Source organism: Chroicocephalus ridibundus, chromosome 29 (genome assembly GCF_963924245.1).
Source record: "Chroicocephalus ridibundus chromosome 29, bChrRid1.1, whole genome shotgun sequence".
Taxonomy (NCBI): Eukaryota; Metazoa; Chordata; class Aves; order Charadriiformes; family Laridae; genus Chroicocephalus; species Chroicocephalus ridibundus.
In genome coordinates, this window is record NC_086312.1 from 1,162,862 (window position 1) to 1,186,457 (window position 23,596).

Below are 23,596 nucleotides of genomic sequence, written 5' to 3' on the forward strand. Positions count from 1 at the left end.
GGCTCACAGGGGAGCCCCAGCTATCTGTAGACCGCCCCCCCCCTCAAAGACCCATAAGGAACCCCCCCAAAACCACTGGGACCCCCCCAAGGGACCCATTGCCCCCCCAGGGAAACCTGGGAGCTCCCCCCAGGGACCCGTAGGGACCCCCCAAGGGACCCCTTGCCCCCCTCAGGCCCCAAGAACCCCCCCAGGGACCCAGAGGGACCCCCAAAGGCCCCCCAGAAACCTCCCAGGGACACCCCCCCCCAGGGACCCATTGCCCCCCAAAGGCCCCAAGAACCCCCCCAGGGACCCATTGGGACCCCCTGAAGGGACCCATTGCCCCCCCCAAAGGCCCCAAGAACCCCCCCCAGGCAAACCTGGGGACCCCCAAGGTACCCATTGCCCCCCCCCCCCCCCCTTCCAGCCCCTGGGGTCCCTCCTGCCCCCCCCTACCCTTTTCCCCGGGGGGGGGGGGGTGGGGGTGGTGTTTGCATCCGTTTGGCCCCTCCCCCTCCATTGTGGGTGGGGCCTGGCGGGGTTGGGGGTGTCAGGGCGGGGCGGGGGTGACGTCACACCCCTGTTTTGTCTCCCCCCCCCCCATGTGTGTGTGTGTGTCCCCCCCCCACAGGCAGCAGCCCCCTCGACAGCCCCCGCAACTTCTCGCCCAGCAACCCGGCCCACTTCTCCTTCGCCTCCTCCCGCCGGTAAAGGGGGGGGGGGACCCCGGCATCCGGGTGGCGATGGGGGTCGGGGGGGGGTGGGTGGGGAGGTCTGACACCCCCCTATCCCACCCCCCCCCAACCCCCCCCCCCGCCCCCCAGAGCCGACGGGCGCCGCTGGTCGCTGGCCTCGCTGCCCTCCTCGGGTTATGGCACCAACACCCCCAGCTCCACCGTCTCGGTGAGTCGGGGGGCCCGGAGCCCCCCTCACATCCAGGGGATTCGCTGGGGCCCCCCTCCCCATGGCATGGGGGGGGGGGGCGGGGGGGGGGATGTGGGGTGAGCTGTGGGTCTGGTTGAGGCTGGCCTGTGGGTCCACCCGTGGGGGGGGGCGCTGGGGAGGGGTCAGTGGGTGGCCAGGGGTCCCCGTAGGGCCATGGGGGGGGGTCCGTGGGGGTCAGTGGGTCCCTGGGGGGGGCCATGGGTCCTCATGGAGCTCACTGGGGGGGGTCCGTGGGGGCCCATGGGGGTCAGTGGGTCTTCGGGTCAGTGGGTCCAGTGGGTCAGTGGGAACTGGGTCACCCCACTTCCGTGGGTGCTGCGGGGGTCTGCAGGGTCGGGGGGTGGCCAGGGGTCCCTGTGGGGCCGTGGGGGGGTCCATGGGGGACAGCGGGTCCCTGTGGGTGGCCACGGGTCCTTGTGGGGTGCCATGGCGGGGGGTCTGTGAGGGCCCGTGAGGGGTCCATGGGGTGGGTCGGGGATCTGGGAGGTCCGGGGGGGTCGATGGGGCGGGTTGGGGGCCCGTGGGGGGGGGTGGGGGTCGGGGGTCCGTGGGGGGGGTCGGGGGGTGACGCGGGCGCGCAGTCCTCGTGCTCGTCCCAGGAGCGCCTGCACCAGCTGCCGGCGCAGCCGACGCCGGAGGAGCTGCGGTTCCTCTCCCGCCACTTCGGCAGCTCCGAGAGCCTGGCCGAGGAGGATGGGGGGGCCCGGGGGGGCCCGGGCCCCGCGCCCCCGCTCCCGCAGGCCTCAGGTGGGGCTGGGGCACTGCGGGGGGAGCGGGGGATTTGGGGACCCAGGGGGGAATCGGGGCACCAGGGGGCTGGGGGCAGGGGAACGAGGGCTTTGGGGTGACCATGGGGCTTGGGGACACCGTAGGGCTGGGGGGGGGGGTGTCAGGGTTTGGGGACCCCAATGGGGGAATCGGGGCATCAGGGGGCTGGGGGTCACCATGGGGTTGGGAGGGGGCACCAGGGCGTCGGGGTGACCATGGGGCTGGGGGACACCGTAGGGCTGGAGGGGGTGGGGATCTGGGGCCACCGTGGGGGAATCGGTGCGCCGTGAGGGGGGGGGACACCGTGGGTCTGGGGTGACCCAGGGCAGGGGGACGTCGTGGCGGGGGGGCAATGGGGCAGCGTGGGGGTGGGGGGGGACAGTACGGTGATGGGGGCACTGTGACCGTGGGATATCGGTGGGGGAGGGGGGGTGTGTGTGGATGGAAGGATTGTGGGGGGTCCTGCGGGTGCCAGCAGTGGGGAGGCGGGGCGGGGGGACACACGCTTGTGGGTCCCACGGGTGCCAGTGGTGCCGCCCCCCGCCCCAGCCCCGGGCGCTCGCCCTCGTCCCACGACAAACGAGATCGTGATGATGAACCACGTCTACAAGGAGCGATTCCCCAAGGTGGGGCTGGCGGGGGACGCGGGGGGGGGCTGGGGGGGGACACGAGGTCTTGGGAGGGGGGCTGGGGGGCCGCTATGGGGGTTGGGGGGTTATGGAACCCCTCGGGGGGGTGTCTCAGGCGGCTGATGGGCACTGGGGGCAGATACAGGATCTCGGGGGGGTTCTGGAAGGATGATGGGGGTCTTGGGGGTTATGGGGTATTTATGGGGGGTCGGGGGGGGCTCTGAGGTTCCGGAGGGGGAGGTGTGCGACAGCTCGAGGCGGGGGGGGTGTGTGCTCTGGGGCACCGGAGGAGGTTATGGGGTCTTGGCGGGGCTCCAGGGGGATGTCGGGAGCCGTGGGGAGCCCTGCCCGCCTGGGTCCCGCAGGCGACGGCGCAGATGGAGGAGCGGCTGGAGGAGTTTGTGCGGGGCTGCGGCCCCGGGGGGACCCCGCTGGCCGACGGCGCCCTCAGCTTCATCCAGCACCAGCTGGTGGAACTGGCGCGCGACTGCCTGGCCAAGGCCCGGCACGGCCTCATCACCGCCGCCTACTTCTATGAGCTGCAGGAGAACATGGAGCGGCTGCTGCAGGACGTGAGCTCCGGCGCCCATGGGGACCCAATGGGACCCAATGGTGCCCAACGGTGCCCAACAGCGTCCAACGGGACCCAACGGGACCCAGTGGCACCCAACAGTGCCCAATGGGACCCAACGGTGCCCAACGGCGCCCAATGGGACCCAATGGTGCCCAACGGTGCCCAACAGCGCCCAACGGGACTCAACAGGACCCAGTGGCGCCCAACGAGACCCAGCGGCGCCCAACGGGACCCAGCAACGCCCAACGGTGCCCAATGGGACCCAACGGCGCCCAACGGTGCCCAACGGCGCCCAACGGGACCCAATGGTGCCCAACGGTGCCCAACAGGACCCAATGGCGCCCAGTGGGACCCAATGGTGCCCAACGGTGCCCGGTAGGATCCAACGGTGCCCGATGGGACCCAATGGGGCTCAACGGTGCCCAATGGGACCCAACAGGGACCAACAGCACCCAATGGGACCCAGCAGGGACCAACAAGACCCAATGGCACCCAGTGGGGACCCAAAAGAACCCAATTGCAACCAACAGGGATCCAACGGGACCCAATGGCACCCAACAGAGCTCAACATGGACCCAACAGGGTCCAACGCAGACCTATTGGCACCCAACGGGGCCCCGAGGGACCCAATGGGACACTACTGGGACCCAACAGCACCCAGTTGGTCCTAATGGGGCCCAATGGCACCCTCAGCACCTAATGGGGACCCACCAGGGCCCAGTGGGAACCCTCATCACCCAGTGGGACCCAACAGGACCCAACAGGATGCCCTGGAGCCCATGGGACCCCCTGGCATTCCCCCGTCCCCTGGGACCCCCTGCCAAACCCCCCCCCCAACCCCCGCCAACCTTCTCCCCGTGTCCCCCCAGGCCTACGAGCGCTCGGAGTCGGAGGAGGTGGCCTTCATCACCCAGCTGGTGAAGAAGCTCCTCATCATCATCTCCCGCCCCGCCCGGCTGCTCGAGTGCCTGGTGAGTCCCCCGGGACCCCCCCGGATCGCCCTTCCCACCCCAGGGGACCCCGCGTCCGGGCCCTGTGACACCCCCCCCACCCCCCCCATCCCATTTTGCACCATCCCAACCGTCCAATCAGACGAAGCCCTTCCGGTCACCCCGACAACGCCCCGGCCAATCCCTGTGTGCCGCCGTTGCCACGGTGACAGCCGTGTTGCCGGGGCAGCGCCATGGCGACGGAGCATCCCGGGTACCACCGAGACAAAGGCCGGGGGGGGGCGGGGGGGGGCACACGCGTGTGTGCTCTGGCACACGCGTGTGCGTTGGCACGGCGACACGCGTGTGCGCAGGCATGGTGGCGGGGGTGGGGCTCGGTCGCGCACGCGTGTCCCGGCGCGCGCGCAGCCGCACGCTCACACGCCTGTGCAGGGCCGCGGGCCCTCACACGCACGCGCACACGCGTGTGCCGGCACGCGTCTGCCGGCGCGTTGCACCGTTTCGGCGGGTTATTCCCCCCCCACCCCCCCCCCGCCCCCGTGCACACCCGTGATGGTGCCTGCCCCCGTGCGCACGCGTGTGATGCTGCGTGTTCCCCCCCACCCCGGCACACGCGTGACGGGGCGTGTGGGCGCAGGAGTTCGACCCGGCCGAGTTCTACCAGCTGCTGGCGGCGGCCGAGGGCCAGGCCCGCGAGGGGCTGCTGAAGGCCGACATCCCCCGATACATCATCGGGCAGCTGGGGCTGGCGCGGGACCCCTTCCCCGGTACACGCGTGTGCGAGCGGCCGCGGGGCACCCGCCTGCGTGTGGGAGCACGCACACGCGTGTGGGAGCGTGCACTGGGCGGGGGTGTGTGTGGGGGGGTGTGTGGGGAGGGGGGGACGCGTGGGGTCTGCATGGCGGGGGGGGTGGGCAGGGCTGCACACGCGTGTGGAAGCGTGCACGGATCATGTCTGCACGGATCATGGCGGGGGGGGTGTGCGGGGGTGTGGGAAGGTGCCCGGGGGGGGGGTTGTGCACTGGGGCTGCGCGCGTGTTGACGCCCCGTGTCCCCGCACACGCGTGGCGCCCCGTGTCCCTGCACACGCGTGACGCCCCGTGTTCCCGCACACGCGTGACGCCCCGTGTCCCCGCACGCGCGTGACGCCCCCTGTCCCCGCAGACGTGGTGCATCTGGAGGAGCCCGACAGCGGCGGCAGCAACACGCCGGAGCCCGAGGAGGGGGCTGAGGTGGGCGCCGGGGCAGGGTCCCTGCGCGTCCCTCCCCGCGTGTCCACCCCGTGTCACCCCGTGTCCCCCCAGGGCCGAAGCGCCGTCCCCAGGGCCAAGAAGCCGCCGGGCGAAGGCGACTTCGAGACCATCAAACTCATCAGCAACGGCGCCTACGGGTGAGCAGCCCCCGACACCGGGGTCTCCCGGGGGGGTGGTCTTGGACGCCGGGGTCTCCTGGGGGGGTGCCAGACACTGGGGTCCCCTGGGAGGGTCCCAGACGCCGGGGTCCCCAAGGAGGTGCCGGCGCCACGGTCCCCAGGAGGGTCCCAGACACAGGGGGTTCCCGGGAAGGTGCCGGTCACTGGGGTCCTGGGGGGGGGGTCCCAGACCCTGGGGTCCCCGGGAGGTTCCCAGGTGCCGGGATCCCTGGGGGGGTGCCGGACACTGGGGTCCCCCGGGATGGTCCCAAACACTGGGGTCCCTGGGGGGGGTCCCGGATACCGGGGTCCCCAGGAGATCCTCGGACCCCACAGTCCCTGGAAGGGTCCTGGATGCTGGGGTCCCTGGGGGGACGCTGGGGTCCCTGGCGGGGGGGTGTCCCTGGGCGGGGGGGGGTGTCCCTGGGGGGATGCCAGACACTGGGGTCCCCGGGAGGTTCCCAGCTGCCGGGATCCCTGGGGGGCTGCTGGATGCCGGGGTCCCTGGGGTGGTCCCAAACACTGGGGTCCTCAGGAGATTCCCAGACGCCGGGGTCCATGGAAGGGTCCCTGGGTGGGGGGGGGTGGGGGGGTCCTGGGGGGGGGTGCTGGCCCCGGTGTCGCCGGAGAGTCCCCAGATGCCGGGGTCCCCAAGGGGGTGCTGGACACCGGAGCCCCCAGGATGGTCCCCGGACGCCGGGGTCCCCAGGGGAGGGTCCGGGGGGGGGTGTCCCATCCGGCGGTGTCCCTGCCGCGGGGTGACGCGTGCCGTGCCGGCAGGGCCGTGTACCTGGTGCGGCACCGGGCCACGCGCCAGCGCTTCGCCATGAAGAAGATCAACAAGCAGAACCTGCTGCTGCGCAACCAGGTGGAACAGGCCTTCGTGGAGCGCGACATCCTCACCTTCGCCGAGAACCCCTTCGTCGTCAGCATGTTCTGCTCCTTCCAGACCCGCCGCCACCTCTGCATGGTCATGGAGTACGTGGAAGGTGGGCGCGGGGACGGCGGGCAGCGCGATACGGGGGGCTGGGCGTCACGATATGGGGCTGGGCATCGTGATACAGGGGCTGGGCGTCACGATATGGGGCTGGGCATTGCGATATGAGGCTGGGCATCGTGATACAGGGGCTGGGCGTCACGATATAGGGCTGGGCATCGTGATACAGGGGCTGGGCGTCACGATATGGGGCTGGGCATCGTGATACAGGGGCTGGGCGTCACGATATGGGGCTGGGCATTGCGATATGAGGCTGGGCATCATGATATAGGGGCTGGGCGTCACGATATGGGGCTGGGCATCGTGATAGAGGGGCTGGGCATTGCGATGTGAGGCTGGGCATCATGATACAGGGGCTGGGCGTCACGATATGGGGCTGGGCATCATGATACAGGGGCTGGGCATCACGATATGGGGCTGGGCATTGCAATATGGGGCTGGGCATCGTGATACGGGGGCTGGGCGTCACGATATGGGTCTGGGCAGCGCAATATGGGGCTGGGCGTCACAATGCAGGGACTGAGTGTCATGATATGGGGCTGGGTGTTGTGATATAGGGCTGGATATCATGATATGGAACGTTGTGATATGGGGCTAGGCATCACGATACAGGGCTGGGTGTCATGACATGGGGCTGGGCAGTGTGATATTGGACTGGTTGTCGTGATACAGGGCTGGGCATCGCGATATGGGGCTGGGCATTGTGATATGGGGCTGGGCATCACAATACGGGGCTGGGTGTCATGATATGGGGCTGGGCATCGTGATATGGGGCTGGGCATCGTGGTATGGGGCTGGCTGTTTTGATATGGGGCTGGGCATCACGATACGGGGCTGGGCGTCATGATATGGGGCTGGGCAGTGTGATATTGGGCTGGGTATCGTGATATAGGGCTGGGTATCATGATATAGGGCGTCGTGATACAGGGCTGGGCATCGTGATATGGGGCTGGCTGTTGTGATTGGGGCTGGGCATCACGATACAGGGCTGGGCGTCATGATATGGGGCTGGGCAGTGTGATATTGGGCTGGGTATCATGATATAGGGCGTCGTGATACAGGGCTGGGCATTGTGATATGGGGCTGGCTGTTGTGATTGGGGCTGGGTGTCGTGATATGGGGCTGGGCAGTGTGATATGGGGCTGGGCAGTGTGATATTGGGCTGGGTATCGTGATATAGGGCTGGGTATCGTGATATAGGGCATTGCGATACAGGGCTGGGCATCGTGATACGGGGCTGGGTGTCGTGATATGGGGCTGGGCAGTGTGATATTGGGCTGGGTATCGTGATATAGGGCTGGGTGTCATGATACAGGGCGTCGCGATACAGGGCTGGGCATTGCGATACGGGGCTGGGCATCGCGATATGGGGCTGGGTGTCATGATATGGGGCTGGGTATCGTGATATAGGGCTGGGTATCATGATATAGGGCATTACGATACAGGGCTGGGCATCGTGATACGGGGCTGGGTGTCGTGATATGGGGCTGGGCAGTGTGATATTGGGCTGGGTATCGTGATATAGGGCTGGGTATTGTGATATAGGGCTGGGTGTCATGATATAGGGCGTCGCGATACAGGGCTGGGCATCGTGATATGGGGCTGGGTCTCGCGCTACGGGGCGTCGTGACATCGGGGCTGGGCATCACGCTGTGGGGCTGGGCGTCGCCGCGCGGGGCTGGCGGTGCCGTGACTCGCACCGCTGTGTCCCCTCTGTCCTCCCCCCCCCCCGGTGTGTCCCCCCCGGTGTCCCCCCCCCCCCGGTGTCCCCCCCCCCCCGGTGTCCCCCCCCCGGTGCCCCCCAGGCGGGGACTGTGCCACGCTGCTGAAGCACATCGGGGCGCTGCCGCTGGAACTGGCCCGGCTTTACTTCGCCGAGACGGTGCTGGCCCTGGAGTATCTGCACAACTACGGCATCGTCCACCGCGACCTCAAGCCCGACAAGTGCGAGGGGGGGGGTCCTGGGGACTGGGGGGGGGGGGGGATCCCCAGGCCGGGGGGGGGACACACGCCGAACCTCTGGGTCCCGGATGCCGGGGTCCCCTGCGGATGCCGGGGTCCCCCGTGTGGGACGGGGCGGGGGGAGGTTCTGGGATGGGGGGGACGTGGATCTGGGGGGGGGGGGGGTGTGTCACTGGACGCGTGGGTCCCCAGGGTGGGGTGGGGGGACTTGGGCTGGCGGGGGGGGGGGGACAGGATGCCTGAGACCCCGGGGTGGGATGGGGGGGGGGGGTGTCTGGGGTGGGGGGGAGCGATGGATACCGGGGTCCCCAGAGTTGGGGGGGGGGGGGTCGGTGTGGAGTTGGGGCTGGGGGGGGGTCGTCACCGGACGCCTGGGGTGGGGGAGGTCGTGCCATGGGGGGGGGGGGGGGGGGGGCACACGTCAGACACCTGGGTCCCCACCTGACGCTGGGGTCCCTGGGGTGGGATGGGGGGGGGGGTCCGGATTCGGGGGTGGGGGGGGGGGGATGCTGGATGCCTGAGTGTGTGTGTCCCCCCCCCCCCCACCCCTGTGTCCCGTGTGTGTCCCCCCCGTCCCCCCCCCAGCCTGCTGATCACCTCCCTGGGCCACGTGAAGCTGACGGACTTCGGGCTGTCCAAGATGGGGCTGATGAGCCTCACCACCAACCTCTACGAGGGCCACATGGAGAAGGACGCCCGCGAGTTCCGCGACAAGCAGGTGGGGGGTGTCCCCTCCCCCCCCTCATCCCCCCCCCCCATCCCCGCCGCCGACTTTCCCCCCCCCCCCCCGCAGGTGTGCGGGACCCCCGAGTACATCGCGCCGAGGTGATCCTGCGGCAGGGCTACGGGAAGCCCGTGGACTGGTGGGCCATGGGCATCGTCCTCTACGAGTTCCTGGTGGGCTGCGTCCCCTTCTTCGGGGACACCCCCGAGGAGCTCTTCGGGCAGGTCATCTCGGGTACGGGGCAGGGGGACACGGGGGGGACATGGGGACACGGGGCGGGTCCGGGTCAACTCGGGTATGGGGGGACCTGGGGACATGGGGGGACATGGGGACATGGGGGGACATGGGGACACAGGGCGGGTCATCTCAGGGATGGGGGGGACACGGGGGACATGAGGGGACGTGGGGGGACATGGGGACACAGGGCAGGTCATCTCGGGTACGGGGGGACACAGGGGGACGTGGGGGGACATGGGGACACAGGACGGGTCATCTCGGGTATGGGGGGACACAGGGGGATGTGGGGGACATGGGGACATGGGGCGGGTCATCTCAGGTATGGGGGGACCTGGGGACATGGGGGGACATGGGGACACAGGGCAGGTCGTCTCGGGTAGGGGGAGGGACACGGGGGGACATGGGGACACGGGGCAGGTCTGGGTCAACTCGGGTATGAGGGGACATGGGGACATGGGGGGACATCGGGACACAGGGCGGGTCATCTCGGGGATGGGGGGGACACGGGGGACGTGAGGGGATGTGGGGGGACATGGGGACACAGGGCAGGTCATCTCAGGCACAGGGGGGACACAGGGGGACGTGGGGGGACATGGGGACACAGGGCAGGTCCGGGTCAACTTGGGTATGGGGGGACATGGGGAAATGGGGGGACATGGGGACATGGGGCAGGTCATCTCAGGTGGGAGGGGACACGGGGGGTCATCTCGGGTATGGGGGGACATGGGGACATGGGGGGACATGGGGACACAGGGTGGGTCATCTCAGGTACCAGGGGGACGTGGGGACAGGGGGACATGAGGACATGGTGGGGGTCGTCTCAGACGGGGGGACACACGGGGGGACACATGGGGGGGATGCATGGGGACACGGGGACACAGGGCGGGTCATGTTTGGTACGGGGGGGGGGACACATGGGGACACGGGGAGGGTCATTTTGGGTATGGGGGGGACATGGGGACACCGGGATGGGGACAAGGGAGGGACACAAGGGGACACAGAGCAGGACGCCTCGGGTACGGGGACGCGGGGGGACGTGGGGGGACACGGTGGGGGGAGCGGGTCACCTCGGGTACCCCGGGACGGGGACACGGGGACGGGTCACCCCTGGTACCGTGACGGGGACGTGGGGACAAGACGGGGGCCGGCAGCCACGACCCCGCGCTCACGTGCGTCCCCCCGTGTGTGTCCCCCCCCCGGTGTGTGTCCCCCCCCCCGGTGTGTGTCCCCCCCCCCCCCGCGACAGACGAGATCCTGTGGCCGGAGGGGGACGAGGCGCTGCCCCCCGACGCCCAGCACCTCATCTCCTGCCTCCTGCAGCCCGACCCCCTGCGGCGCCTCGGGCCGGTGAGACCCCCGGGACCCCCCCCCCCCCCCGGCTCCCCCCCCCCCCCCCCCCGACCCCGCTGACCCCGTCCCTGTCCCCAGGGGGGGCGCAGGAGGTGAAGGCCCACGGCTTCTTCGCGGCGCTGGACTGGACGGGGCTCCTGCGGCAAAAAGCCGAGTTCGTGCCGCACCTGGAGTCCGAGGAGGACACCAGCTACTTCGACAGTGAGGGACCCCCCCCCCCGCCACCCCCCCGCCACCCCACAGGGCCCCCCCCCGGGACCCCAACCCTGGGAACCCCCCGGGATCCCCACCCTATGACCCCCCCGGGACCCCTCGGGACCCTCCAGGACCCCCCTGGGACTCTCCCAGGATCCCAACGCTGGGACCCCCCCCACCCTGCGACCCCCCCAGGACCCCCTTGGGACCCCTCGGGACCCCTCGGGACCCCCCCCCCAGGACCCCAACCCTGTGACCCCCCCCAGGATCCCCACACTGTGACCCCCCCCGGGACCCCTCGGGACCCTCCAGGACCCCCCTAGGACTCTCCCAGGATCCCAACGCTGGGACCCCCCCCACCCTGCGACCCCCCCACCCTGCGACCCCCCCAGGACCCCCTTGGGAGCCCTCAAGAACACCCCCAGGACTCCACCAGGACCCCAACCCTGGGACCCCCACTCTGTGACTCCCCCCCCGGGATCCCCCCAGGACCCCAACCTGGGAACCCCCCGGGATCCCCACACTGTGACCCCCCCCGGGACCCCTCGGGACCCTCCAGGACCCCCCTAGGACTCTCCCAGGATCCCAACGCTGGGACCTCCCCACCCTGCGACCCCCCCAGGACCCCCTTAGGACCCCTCGGGACCCCCCCCCCAGGACCCCAACCCTGTGACCCCCCAGGATCCCCACCCTGTGAGCCCCCCGGGACCCCTCGGGACCCACCCACCGGCTGCGATCACCCTCCCTTGACACCCTGAGACCCCCCCCCCCCCCCCCCCGGGACCCCAACCCTGGGATTCTTTGGGACCCCCCCCCCAGGACTCCCCTGGGACCCTCCAAGGACTCCCTTGGGTCCTCTTGGGACCCGCCCCCCCCAAGACCCCAACCTTGGGACCCAACCCTGGGACCACCCCACGACCCCTCCCGGGGGACACCCCCTTGGTCCCCCCTTCCCCCCCCCCCCCCGCCCAGGGCTTCCAGCCCCTCCAAGGGGACCTTCAACCCCCACCCCCCCATCATGGGACACCCCCCCCCCCGCCCCGCCAAGAATCCCCCCATGGGCCCCTCTATGGGTCCCCTCGCCCCCAGGCCCCCCCCCGGGGTGACCCTATGGGACCCCCCCCCCCGCAGCGCGCTCGGACCGGTACCCCCACGTCACCCCCTACGAGGGACGAGGACACGACGGAGGACGAGCCCGTGGAGATCCGGCAGTTCTCGTCCTGCTCCCCCCGATTCAGCAAGGTGGGGGCACGGGGGGGGTCCGGGGGGGGTCCACAAGGGGAGGGGGGGGGACACGTGGGGGACACGGGGATGCGCAGGCCCCTCGTGCAAACCCTCGTGCGACACCCCCCCATGAAAACCCCCGTGTGATCGCACGTGGCCAAACCCTCGTGCCATCGCGCGTGTCCGAACCCCCCCCCCTCCCCCCCCGGGCCCCTCGTGCGCTCACACTTGTGAAAAACCCCGGGGGGGGTCACACGTGTGCAAAAACCCGCGTGACCCCCCCCTGCGATCGCGCGTGTCCGAACCCTCGTGCGACCACATGCGTGACGCCCCCCGTGCAATCACACGTGCCCGGACCCTCGTGTGACCCTCGTGTGCCCCTCGTGAGACCACACGTGTGCGACCCTCGTGCAACCCTCGTGCACCCACACGCGTGATGCCCCCGTGCAATCACACGTGTGCGACCCTCGTGTGACCCTCGTGTGCCCCTCGCGCGCCTCCCCCGTGTGACCCCACGTGCCCAGACCCTCGTGCGACCCTCGTGTGCCCACACATGTGCCATCCCCGTGCGATCACGCGTGTGCAAACCCTCGTGTGACCCTCGTGCGCTGTCCCCGTGCGATCACACGTGTGCAAACCCTCGTGTGACCCTCGTGCGCCTCCCCCGTGTGACCCCACGTGCCCAGACCCTCGTGTGACCCTCGTGCGCCCACACGCGTGACGCCCCTGTGCGATCACGTGTGTGCAAACCCTCGTGCGACCCTCGTGCGCCCACACGTGTGCAAACCCTTGTGTGACCCTCGTGCGCCTCCCCCGTGCGACCACACGTGCCCAAACCCTCGTGCAACCCTCGTGCGACCCTCGTGCACCCACACGCATGATGCCCCCGTGCGATCACGCATGTGCAAACCCTCGTGCGACCCTCGTGCGCCCACACGTGTGCCATCCCCGTGCGATCACGCGTGTGCAAGCCCTCGTGCGACCCTCATGCGCCTCCCCCGTGCGACCCCACGTGCCCAGACCCTCCTGCGACCCTCGTGCGATCACACGTGTGCCATCCCCGTGCAATCACACGTGTGCAAACCCTCGTGTGACCCTCGTGCGCCTCCCCCGCGCGACCCCACGTGCCCAGACCCCCCTGCGACCCTCGTGCGATCACACGTGTGCCATCCCCGCGCGACCGCGCGTGTGCCAACCCTCCTGCCGTCGCACCCGCGCGATCCCCCGCGTGCCCCCCGTGCGCTCACGCGCGCGGCCCCCCCCGCAGGTGTACAGCAGCCTGGAGCAGCTGCCGCAGCCGGAGCCGAAGGGGCCCAAGGGGCGGCCGCGGGACGAGGGGCGACGCGAGGGGCTGAGCCGCGGCTGGCGCACGGCGTCCCCCGAGCTGTGAGACCCCCCCTCACCGCCGCGGGGCACGGGGGGGGCACACGGGGTGGGGGGGGGGGGCACACATGGGTCCCTGGGGGGGGGGGGGGGGGGCAAGGCCTGAGTCCCCGGGGGGGGGGGTGTCACACCTGAGTCCCGGGGGGGTTACACATGGCGGGGGGGGGGGGTCACACCTGGGTCCCCCCTGGCGGGGGGGGGGTCAGACCTGGGTCCCCGGGGGGACAATGCCTGGGACCCCTGGGGGAGTCGTACCTGGATCCCCGGGGGGGGTCACACCTGGGTCCCTGTTGGGGGGGGGTCACACCAGGGTCCCTTGGGGGGGCACACGGGTGTCCCCTGTAGGGGGGGGGGGCAACGCCTGGGGTCTGCCTGGGTGCTTGGGTGTCCCAGAGCGGGTGATTGGGGGGGGGGGGGGGTGCAGTGGTCAGACCCACCCCCCCCCCGAACGGTAGGAAGCGGCCACCGGCAGCCGAGGGAGCCCCCCCCGAGGGCGAGGGCAGCCCCCCTCCGGGCGCCCGTCGCCGCTTCTCGGCCCTGCTGGAACCGGGGCGCCCCGGGCCCCCCCCCGAGGAGCGGACGCCCCCCCGCAACGGGGTCCCCCCCCGCGATGGACCCACGGATGGACCCAGCGAGGAGCCAGGTCGGTCCCGGACGCCGGGGTCCTTTGGGGGGGTCCCTTGGAGGGGGGGTCCCGGACACCGGGTCCCCAGCTGGGGGGGTCCTGGAGCCCTGGGTCCCTTGGAGGGGGGGTCCCGGACACCGGGTCCCCAGCTGGGGGGGGTCCTGGACGCCTGGGTCTCCAGTTAGGGGGGTCCTGGAGCCCTGGGTCCCTTGGGGGGGGGTCCCGGACACCGGGTCCCCAGCTGGGGGGGTCCTGGAGCCCTGGGTCCCTTGGGGGGGGGTCCCGGACACCGGGTCCCCAGTTGGGGGGGGTCCTGGACGCCTGGGTCCCCAGTTGGGGGGGTCCTGGAGCCCTGGGTCCCTTGGAGGGGGGGTCCCGGACACCGGGTCCCCAGTTGGGGGGGGTCCTGGATGCCTGGGTCCCCAGTTGGGGGGGTCCTGGAGCCCTGGGTCCCTTGCGGGGGGGGTCCCGGACGCCGGGGTCCTCACTATCCGCGCCCCCCCCCCCTCCCCTAGGAGACAGAGCCCCCCGGGCCGGGGACCTGCCCCCACCCCGGGCCGAGCTGGGGGGTCTGCGGCGCCCGCGGCACCCGGGGGTGGCCCCCGAAGGGGGGGGTGACAAGCGCAGCCCCCCGGGAAGGTCACCAAGTCGGCCTCGGCCACCGCCCTCTCCGTCATCATCCCCAGCGGTGGGTGTCACCCCCCCGGGACACCAATTCCCCCCCCCCCCAGCACCCCAACATCCCCTTGGGGCCCCCCTGGGGGGTGTCCTGGGCACCTGGGTCCCGAGGGTGGGGGGTCCCTGGTCACCCGGGTGCCCCTGGGGGGGGTGAGTGGGGGGGGTGCCCCTGGGTGCCTGGGTCCCCCTGGGTCCCCAAAGGTGGTGGGGGTCTCCCGGACACCTGGGTGCCCCTGGGGGGGCTGGAGGGGGGGGTCCCCGGGTCCCCGTGGGTGCTGTGGATCCTAAGGATGGTGGGGGGGGGGGCGGGGGTCCCCTGGTCACCCGGGTCCCCCTGGGGGTGGGGGGGGGTGCCCATGTCCCCGAGGGGGTGGTGGGTCGCCCGGTCCCCAGGGGGGTGTCCCTGGGGGGGTGGACCCCTGGGGGTGCCGGTGGGTCCCCCGGGGGGGTGGGGGGTCCCCGGGGGGGTGGTGGGACCCCCGGTCCCCGGGGTAGGGGTCCCCCGGGGGGGCGCGTGGGGGTCCCTGGGTAGTGGGGGTCCGGACCCCCGGGGGCGGCGGTGGGCCCCCAGGGTGGGGGGCAGCGGGGGGTCCGGGTCCTGAGGGGGGGGGTGCCATCGGGGGGGGCGCAGGGGAGGCGCCCGGCTCCTCGCCCCTGGGCAGCCCCATGTCGCCGCGGTCGCTCTCGTCGGACCCGTCCTCCCGCGACTCGTCCCCCGGGCGGGAGCTGGCCCCGGCGGTGGCCGCCCCCCCCCGCTCCCCCATCGCCATCCCCCGCCCCGGCAAGAAGTTCGGGTTCACCCTCCGCGCCATCCGCGTCTACCTGGGCGACAGCGACGTCTACAGCGTCCACCACGTCGTCTGGGTCAGGGGGGCCGGGGGGGGACATCGGGGGGGACATCGGGGGGGACACTGGGGCGGGGGGGGGGGGTTGGGGACATGGGGGAGGGCGGTGGGATGGGGAGGTGGTGGGGGGAAGGGCGGACACACATGACACTGGGGACATGGTGGGGACGCTGGGGGGTATTGGGGACACCGGGGCTCGTGGGACATTGGGGACACCAAGGGGAGGTTGGGGGGGGACACATTGGGGACATGGGGGGGTATGTGAGGCGTCATTTGGGACAGGGGGGGGATGTTTGGGACATGGGGGGGACATCGGAGGAGATGTGGGAGGATGGTGGGACACTGAGGACATGGGGGGGGACATCGGGGGGACATGGGGGCGTACCTGGGGGTCTCGGGGGGGGACGCTGGGGACACGCGGCCCCGGTGCATTGTGGGTAACGGCGTGGGGGGGGGGGGGGGCGCAGCACGTGGAGGAGGGGGGCCCAGCGCAGGAGGCGGGGCTTTGCGCCGGTGACCTCATCACCCACGTCAACGGGGAGCCCGTCCACGGGCTGGTGCACACCGAGGTCGTCGAGCTCATCCTCAAGGTCAGGGGTCACGGGGGGGGTCGGGGGGGGTCACAGGGCGGAGGGTCACCGCGGGGGGGGGGTCACGGTCTCGTGGGGGTCACGGGGGGTCATGGAGAGGTCACAGGACCGGGGGGTCACAGGGCAGGGGGTCACGGGAGGTCACGGGGTCGTCACGGGGTCACGGGGTCACAGGGCGGAAGGTCACGGGGGGTCACATGCTGTAAAGGTCACGGGGGGGGGAGGTTGCGGTGGGGTCACGGCCAGGTCATAGGGCTGCCAGGGGGTCATGGGGGGGTCATAGGTCATGGCAGGGTCACGGGGGGGGTCACAGTGTGGTTCCGGGTCGTGGTAGGGCGTGGCAGGGTGTGGCAGGGAGGGGGGGTGCGGTGTGGCAGGGCGGGGTGGGGCGTGGCAGGGCGTGGCAGGGGCGTGGCAGGGCGTGGCAGGGAGGGGGGTGCGGTGTGGCAGGGCGGGGTGGGGCGTGGCAGGGCGTGGCAGGGTGTGGCAGGGGGGTGCGGTGTTGCAGGGGCGTGGCAGGGCGTGGCAGGGAGGGGGCTACGGTGTGGCAGGGGGGTGGGGCGTGGCAGGGCGTGGCAGGGTGTGGCGGGGAGTGCGGTGTGGCAGGGGCGTGGCAGGGTGTGGCAGGGCGGGGTGGGGCGTGGCAGGGAGGGGGGTGCGGTGTGGCGGGGCGGGGTGGGGCGTGGCAGGGCGTGGCAGGGTGTGGCAGGGGGGTGCGGTGTGGCAGGGGCGTGGTGGGGCGTGGCAGGGAGGGGGTTGTGGTGTGGCAGGGCGGGGCGGGGCGGGGCGTGGCGGGGCGTGGCGGTGACACCCCGCGCCCCAGAGCGGGACGAAGGTGCTGGTGACGACGACGCCGTTGGAAAACACCTCGATCCGGCTGGGCCCCGCCCGGCGCCGCGGGGCCCGTGGGAAGATGGCGCGGAGGAACCGGCGGGGGGGCGGCGGCCACGAGAGGTGGGGGCCGGGGGGGGGGGAAATCGGGGGGACCGGGGGGAAATGGGGCGAACTGGGGGGGACTGGGGAATCGGGGCAGCTGGGGGGAACTGGGAGGGACTGGGGATGAGCGGGGGGGGGGGGGGGGCGCGGGGGCGGGGCCGGCTCCGGGGGCGGGGTTTGTGGGCGGGGTTTGGGGCGCGTCCCGGCGGCGGCGGCGGCGCTGAGGGTCCTCCCGTCCGCCAGGCGGCGCAGCGCCCTCTTCCGGCACCTGGCGCGCCAGGCCTCGCTGCTGCACACGAGCCGCTCGCTGACGTCACTGAGCCGCTCGCTCTCCTCCTCCGACAGCCTCCCCGCCTCCCCCACCCACGCGCGCGCACGGGACCCCGCCCTCCCGCCGCGCGCCGCCGAGGCGGGTAGGAGGCGCCGCCGTGGCAACGGGGCGGGGCCATGGGGACGGGGCGGGGCCGCGGCGCAGGGGCGGGGAGGGCCGGGCCAATGGCTGGGCAGGGCCCTGGGAACGGGGCGGGGTCCCGGTGCAGGGGCGGGCCTATGGGAACGGGCGGGCGGGGGGCGTGGGGGGCGGGGTGGGCGGGGCCAGGGCACAGGGGCGGGGTGGGATCAGGCCAATGGGAACAGGGAGGGCGGGGCCCTGGGGGGGGGGTGGGTTTGACGGGTGGGTGGGGACAGAGCGGGCGGGGCCGTGGAAGGGGGCGAGGCGGGAGACGGGCCAATGGGATGCGTGTGGGCGGGGCCAAGGGGCGGGGGCGGGGCGGGGGGGCGGAGCCGCAGCGGACACACGGGGCCACCCATTTGCCCCCCAAAAGCCCCTTGAACACCCGACCCGTCCCCAACCTTGGCCCACCAGGGCCCGGTAGGGCCCTGGTGGGCCAAGGTTGGGGACGGGGAGAGGTGGGAAACCCCTCCCCATCCCTGACCCGCACCCTCCGCAGGTGCCTCCCCCCCCAGCAGCTCCCCGGGCTCCAGCGCCCCCCCGTCACCGGCCCCGGCCGGGCCCCACCTGCGTCCCAGCTCCCTGCAGGGCCTGTCCCCGAAGCTGCAGCGTCAGTACCGGGCGGCCCGCTGCAAATCGGCCGGCAGCATCCCCCTCTCCCCCCTGGCCCACACCCCCTCGCCCCCCGCCGCCTCGCCCCCCGCTTTCCCCGCCAAGCTGCACCCCAAGGCGGCCGAATCCCCCCGCCTGGCTCGGCGGGGACCCCCCGAGAAAGGTTCCGGGGTGGGAACGGGGGGGACTCCCCGCAAGTTGGGGCTGGACCCCCCCCGCAAGGACTTCCCGGCCGAGCCGCCGCTGCAGAGCTTGGCCGAGTGGGACGGGGAGAGCCCGGCCGAGGGGACCCCCCCACCGCCGCCGCCGCCGCCGCCCCCCCCTGCCCGCCGCCTGGGCCGCCAGGAGCTGCCGCTGCTGCTGGGAGGCCCCCCCGCCAACGAGGCCGCCGCCGTCCCCCCCCAGCCGGTGGGGGGCCCCCCCAAAGCCCTGAGCCCGGTGCAGGAGCACGAGCAGGCCCGGCGTGGGGGGGCCCCCCCGGTGCCCATCGTGGTGGTGGGGCCCGGGGCGGCCCCCGGGGAGGGGGATGGGGCCATGGGGACCCCCCGCACTGCCCCCCCCCCAGGGCGCTGAGACACCCCCCCCCCCCCCCCTCCTGTGGCTGTAAATAGGGGGGGCCCCCAGGCATGCGGGGCCCCCCCATACACAAAGGGTTAATACTGTGACAGCCCCCCCCCCCCCCGCCCCCCCGGTGTGATGTCATCGGCCCGGCAGCCCCCCACTCCCAGTGTCCTGCTTGCCCCCGGTTCTCACCGCACTGATGTCACAGCGGCGATGTCACAGGCGGGCGGGGGGGGGGGAGGCAGAGCTCTGATGTCACTCGGGGAGGGGGAATGGTGACGTCAGAGAGGCGGTGGCCGTTGGGGAGGGAGGGTGACGTCACAGCTGGCAGCGGTGGAGCCGTGACATCACAGCAGCGGTGGCGGCAGCGCGGAATCGACGATGTCACCTTTACGGTGACGCTGATGGTGCGGCGGTGGTGATGTCACAGCTGTGATGTAATGGGAGGCGTGGGAACAGTGACATCACAGCTCTGATGTAACGGGAGTCGTGGGAATGGTGATGTCACAGCTCTGATGTAACGGGAGGCATGGCAATGGTGACGTCACAGCCGTGGTGACAGGGGGGCGGGGGCGGTGATGTCACCGCCGCGAGGTCACGGAGCGGGGCCGACGCACCCCCCCAGGCCACACGGTGATGTCACACGCGCCAGCAGCTGACATCACTGCAAGGGCCGGCCGAGCAGGTGACATCACCAAAACCCCTCCCCGCCCCGTGTGACATCATCATCACCCACCGCCCCCCCCTTCTCGCTATGCAAACGCCCCCTCCCGGGCCGGGGGGGCCGGGGGGGCCCCGGGGACCAATAAAGCCTGTACAGCACCGACCCCCGCCCCGCGCCTCCCTGGGGACCGGGGGGGGGGGACATCGCGCCGCGGGGACCCCCCCGAGCCCCCCCCAGCCCCCAAGGTACGTCCGGGCGGTGGTTTGAGGGGTCCCGCAGCTCTGAGCGCCCCCCCCTCCCCGCACGGAGCCCGGGCACGCGCGGGTTAACGTCACGCCCCTCGTCGCGCCCCCCGCCACACCCCCCTGTGACGTCACGGCCGAGGGCGCCTCCGGGCCCGTTCGCCGCCGCCGAGCTCGCACGGTGCGGGGCCGGGGGGGGGGTCGGCGGCCGTTGCGGGGGTCGCGGTCAGCCGGGGGGCGGGGGCAGTAGGGGGCGGACTTGGGGGAGGGCTGGGCCACGGGGGGGGGCCGGGAGGGGGCAGTTGGGGGTCCCTGGGGGTAGTTAAGGGATCTCGGGGGGAGTGGTTGTGGGTCCCGGGGGCGGGGGTAGCTGGGCGTCTTTGCGGGGGGTAATTTAGGGGCCGGGGGGAAATTTGGGGTCGGGGGGGGGGGGGGGAGTAGCTTAGGGTCCTGAAGTGGAGTTGGGGGTCTGGGGGGGGTAGTTTAGGGTCTGGGGGGGGGAGTTGAGATTCTGGGGGGGGGGGCAGTTTAGGAGTTTAGGGTCTAGGGGGGGAGTTGGGGGGTCTCGGGGGGGGGTGGTTAGTCGGAGGGTCCCTGGGGAAGTGGTGGGGGGTCCCTGGGGGCAGTTGGGGGTCCCTGGATCAGTCGCGTGTGTCGTGTCCCCCCCTCCCAGACCCCCATGGCGCTGCGCCTGGCCGCCCCGCTGCTACGCCCCCTCCGGAGCGGCGTCCGCTGGGGGGGCTCGGCCCCCCCCCCCGCCGGGTGAGTTGCGACAGAGCGCCGATACACCCCCCCCCCCCCCGCCCCCGTCCCGACCGCTGCTTTGAGGGTGGGGGGCACTTATGTGCGGCTGGTGTTGACCCACACCCCTGTGTGCCCCCCTCCTTGATGTTGCCACCCCCCCCCACAAAAGCCTTCGACTGGCGGGACCCGCTGGGGCTGGAGGGGCTACTGGCCCCCGAGGAGCGGCTACTGCGAGACACCATGCGCAAGTACTGCCGGGAGCGGCTGCTGCCCCGCGTCCTGCACGCCAACCGACATGAGGGTACGGACCCCCCCCGCCTTCACCCCCCCCATAACCCCCCCTGGCCCCCCCCATGTCCCCCCAGCACCCCCCCATCCCTTCAACACCACCCCTGTCCCCAGCCCCACTTCTGTGGGGGGTCCCCACCTTAATTCCCCCCCTCGCCACCTTCCTCAGTCTTTGACCGGGAGATCGTGTCGGAGATGGGAGCGCTGGGGGTGCTGGGCCCCACCATCAAAGGTGAGTTGGGGTCCCAGTAAGGGAGCTGGGGAAGCGGGGGGGGGGCTACAAGGGGCGTTTTGGGGAGGGGGCCCCTAGGGGTGAGGAGAGGGTTTGGAGGGGCTGGGGAGGCTGTTGGTCCTACTTGGGGGTGTTTAGGGGGGCAATGTCCTCTCATGGGGGTAGGGGGTGGTTCCTGGGGGGGGGCCGGGCAGAGGGAGCAGGGCTGGGATTCCCGGGGGTGGGGGGGCCAGGGGTCTCCATGGGGTGTGACTGTCCCCAGGGTACACTGGAGGGTTCTCGGGGGTCTCCGTGAGCTGTGACTGTCCCCAGGGTACACTGGGGGATCCTGGGGGTCTCCGTGGGGTGTGACTGTCCCCAGGGTACACTGGAGGGTTCTCGGGGGTCTCCGTGGGGTGTGACTGTCCCCAGGGTACACTGGGGGGTTCTCGGGGGTCTCCATGGGGTGTGACTGTCCCCACGGTACACTGGGGGGGTCTCGGGGGTCTCTGTGAGCTGTGACTGTCCCCAGGGTACACTGGGGGGTTCTCGGGGGTCTCCATGGGGTGTGACTGTCCCCAGGGTACACTGGGGGGGTCTCGGGGGTCTCCGTGGGCTGTGACTGTCCCTAGGGTACGGCTGTGCGGGCACCACCTCGGTGGGCTACGGGCTGGTGGCGCGGGAGCTGGAGCAGGTGGACAGCAGCTACCGGTCGGTGCTGAGCGTCCAGTCCTCCCTCGTCATGCACCCCATCATGGCCTACGGGACCCCCGCCCAGCGGGACCGCTTCCTGCCCCCCCTGGGTGAGACCCGCACCGGGCGGGGGGAGGCTGTGGGCAGAAGGGGGTGGATACTGGGGCAGGAGAGGGGATCTCTGGGCATCTGTGGGGCAGGAAGGGGGGGTCTGTGGGGCAGGAGGGGGGTCTGTGGGACAAGTGGGAGGCCATGGGGCAGGAGGGGGGGTCTGTGGGATGGGAGGGAGGGGCATCCGTGGGGTGAGTGGAGGCCTGTGGGGCAGGAGGGGCATCTGTGGGACAAGTTGGGGGCCATGGGGCAGGAGGGGATGGTCTGTAGGGCAGGAGGCGTGTTCGGGGGAGTCTGTTGGGGCAGGATGGGGGAGCCGTGGGGGTCCCATGCTCCCCCTGACACACCCCCCACCCCAGCACGGGGGGAGATGCTGGGGTGCTTCGGTCTGACGGAGCCCAACCACGGGAGCGACCCGGGGCGCATGGAGACACGGGCACGGTACAACCCTGGCGCGAAGACCTACACGCTGCGGGGCTCCAAGACCTGGTGAGCCCTGGGGCGGAGGGGGCGATGGGGACCCCCCCGACAGCCCCGGACCCCCCCTTGAACCCCCAACACCCTGCCCAGGATCACCAACGCGCCGGCGGCCGACCTGTGCCTGGTGTGGGCAGTGTGTGAGGGGGACGGGAAGGTGCGGGGATTCCTGCTGGAGCGAGGGACCCCCGGCCTCAGCACCCCCAAAATCGAGGGCAAATTCTCGCTCCGCGCCTCCGCCACTGGCATGATCGTGATGGAGGATGTGGAGGTGCCAGAGGAGAACCTGCTGCCCCACGCCGAGGGCCTGGCGGTAAGAGGCAGGGACACTGGGGTTTTTGGGGGGGGTCCTGCCGTGGGATGGGGGGTCCCAGTGACACCTGCTCACCCCAGGGACCCTTCGGCTGCCTGAACCATGCACGCTACGGCATCGCCTGGGGCGCGCTGGGCGCCGCTGAGACCTGCCTGGAGACGGCACGGCAATACGTCCTTGACAGGTAACGCCAGGGGGTGCTTGGGGGGGTCCCACCAGACCCCCCCCAGCCCCTCCACCACCCTACTTTCCACCACAGGAACCAGTTTGGGGGTCCGCTGGCACGCAACCAGCTGGTGCAGAAGAAGCTGGCCGACATGGTGACAGAGATCGCCCTGGGGCTGCAGGCCTGCCTGCGCCTCGGCCGCCTCAAGGATGAGGGCAGGTGGGTGCCGCCGTGAGGGGCCCGCAGGGAAAGGGGGTGTCGGGGATGGGGGTGGATGACAGCATCTCCCCCGTCCCCCCCCCAGGGCGGCCCCCGAGATGGTGTCGATGCTGAAGCGCAACTCATGCGGGAAGGCGCTGGCCATCGCCCGGGAGGCGCGGGACATGCTGGGGGGGAACGGGGTGTGCGACGAGTACCACGTCATCCGGCACCTCATGAACCTGGAGGCTGTCAACACCTACGAAGGTACCACCGTGCCGGGGGGGGGACACACACGGAGGGTCCTGCTGGCAACGGTGCCACCTGGCCGCTCCCTTGCCCGCAGGCACCCACGACATCCACGCGCTCATCCTGGGACGAGCCATCACTGGCATCCAGGCCTTTGCCCCCAGCAAGCCGCCGGCACCGCGAGGATAAATGGGATGGGGACGGCATCTGGCACCACGGCAGCGGCACGTGGCTGCGACGCTCTGTGGTATGACAGGCCTTGTGCCACCACCGTGGCCAGGACGTCACCCGTGGGAGACGCATCCATAGACTGGACCCGTGTCACCGACGGAATCAGCTGTCACCAATCGGACCCATATCACCGACTGGATCCCACGTTACCAATGGGACACGTATCACCAACCACAGTGTCACCAACAGGACAAGTTATCACCGAACGGACCCGCTGTCACTGACAGGACTCGGTGTCACCGGTGGGACCGGGCAGCCCCCTTTGTGCCGGGCTTTGCCACCGCGGAGCCTTTTGGCCAGTGAACTGCCCTGCTGCCTTTGCCGTCTTTGCGGCCACTCGCCTATAAAAGGTGGAAAAGCCACCCCGCGCCGGTCTCCGT

General features: G+C 71.7%; 3 protein-coding genes across 3 annotated transcripts in view; all 3 read left to right on the forward strand.

The window, feature by feature from the left end:
- LOC134507971 (bestrophin-2-like) overlaps positions 1–312 on the forward strand; it is a 4,876-nt gene extending 4,564 nt beyond the window's left edge. The window contains 1 exon segment of the mRNA XM_063318964.1: positions 273–312. Within this exon segment, the coding sequence (XP_063175034.1) occupies positions 273–312 (40 nt within the window).
- A 285-nt stretch (positions 313–597) lies between these two features.
- On the forward strand, positions 598–19,513 carry MAST1 (microtubule associated serine/threonine kinase 1; the record flags this gene model as incomplete). The annotated part of the gene is given in 27 exon segments (XM_063318978.1): positions 598–689; positions 807–885; positions 1,509–1,674; positions 2,245–2,321; positions 2,690–2,896; positions 3,768–3,869; positions 4,486–4,615; positions 5,013–5,080; positions 5,153–5,238; positions 6,040–6,248; positions 8,062–8,200; positions 8,804–8,936; positions 9,012–9,039; positions 9,042–9,176; positions 10,426–10,522; positions 10,603–10,730; positions 11,856–11,893; positions 11,895–11,966; positions 13,216–13,334; positions 13,787–13,974; positions 14,472–14,586; positions 14,589–14,644; positions 15,266–15,498; positions 15,947–16,069; positions 16,893–17,023; positions 17,249–17,418; positions 17,956–19,513. Coding segments are annotated over 27 exon segments (3,807 nt in total), but the record flags the coding sequence as incomplete, so codon positions are not given.
- A 701-nt stretch (positions 19,514–20,214) lies between these two features.
- Positions 20,215–23,549, forward strand: GCDH (glutaryl-CoA dehydrogenase). Its single transcript, XM_063318979.1, has 10 exons — positions 20,215–20,290; positions 20,443–20,580; positions 20,737–20,799; positions 21,411–21,581; positions 21,942–22,071; positions 22,153–22,372; positions 22,453–22,556; positions 22,632–22,757; positions 22,843–23,003; positions 23,083–23,549. The coding sequence occupies exons 1-10, from the start codon at positions 20,215–20,217 to the stop codon at positions 23,172–23,174; spliced, it is 1,281 nt and encodes a 426-aa protein (XP_063175049.1). The 3' UTR covers positions 23,175–23,549.
- The last annotated feature ends 47 nt before the right edge of the window (positions 23,550–23,596 follow it).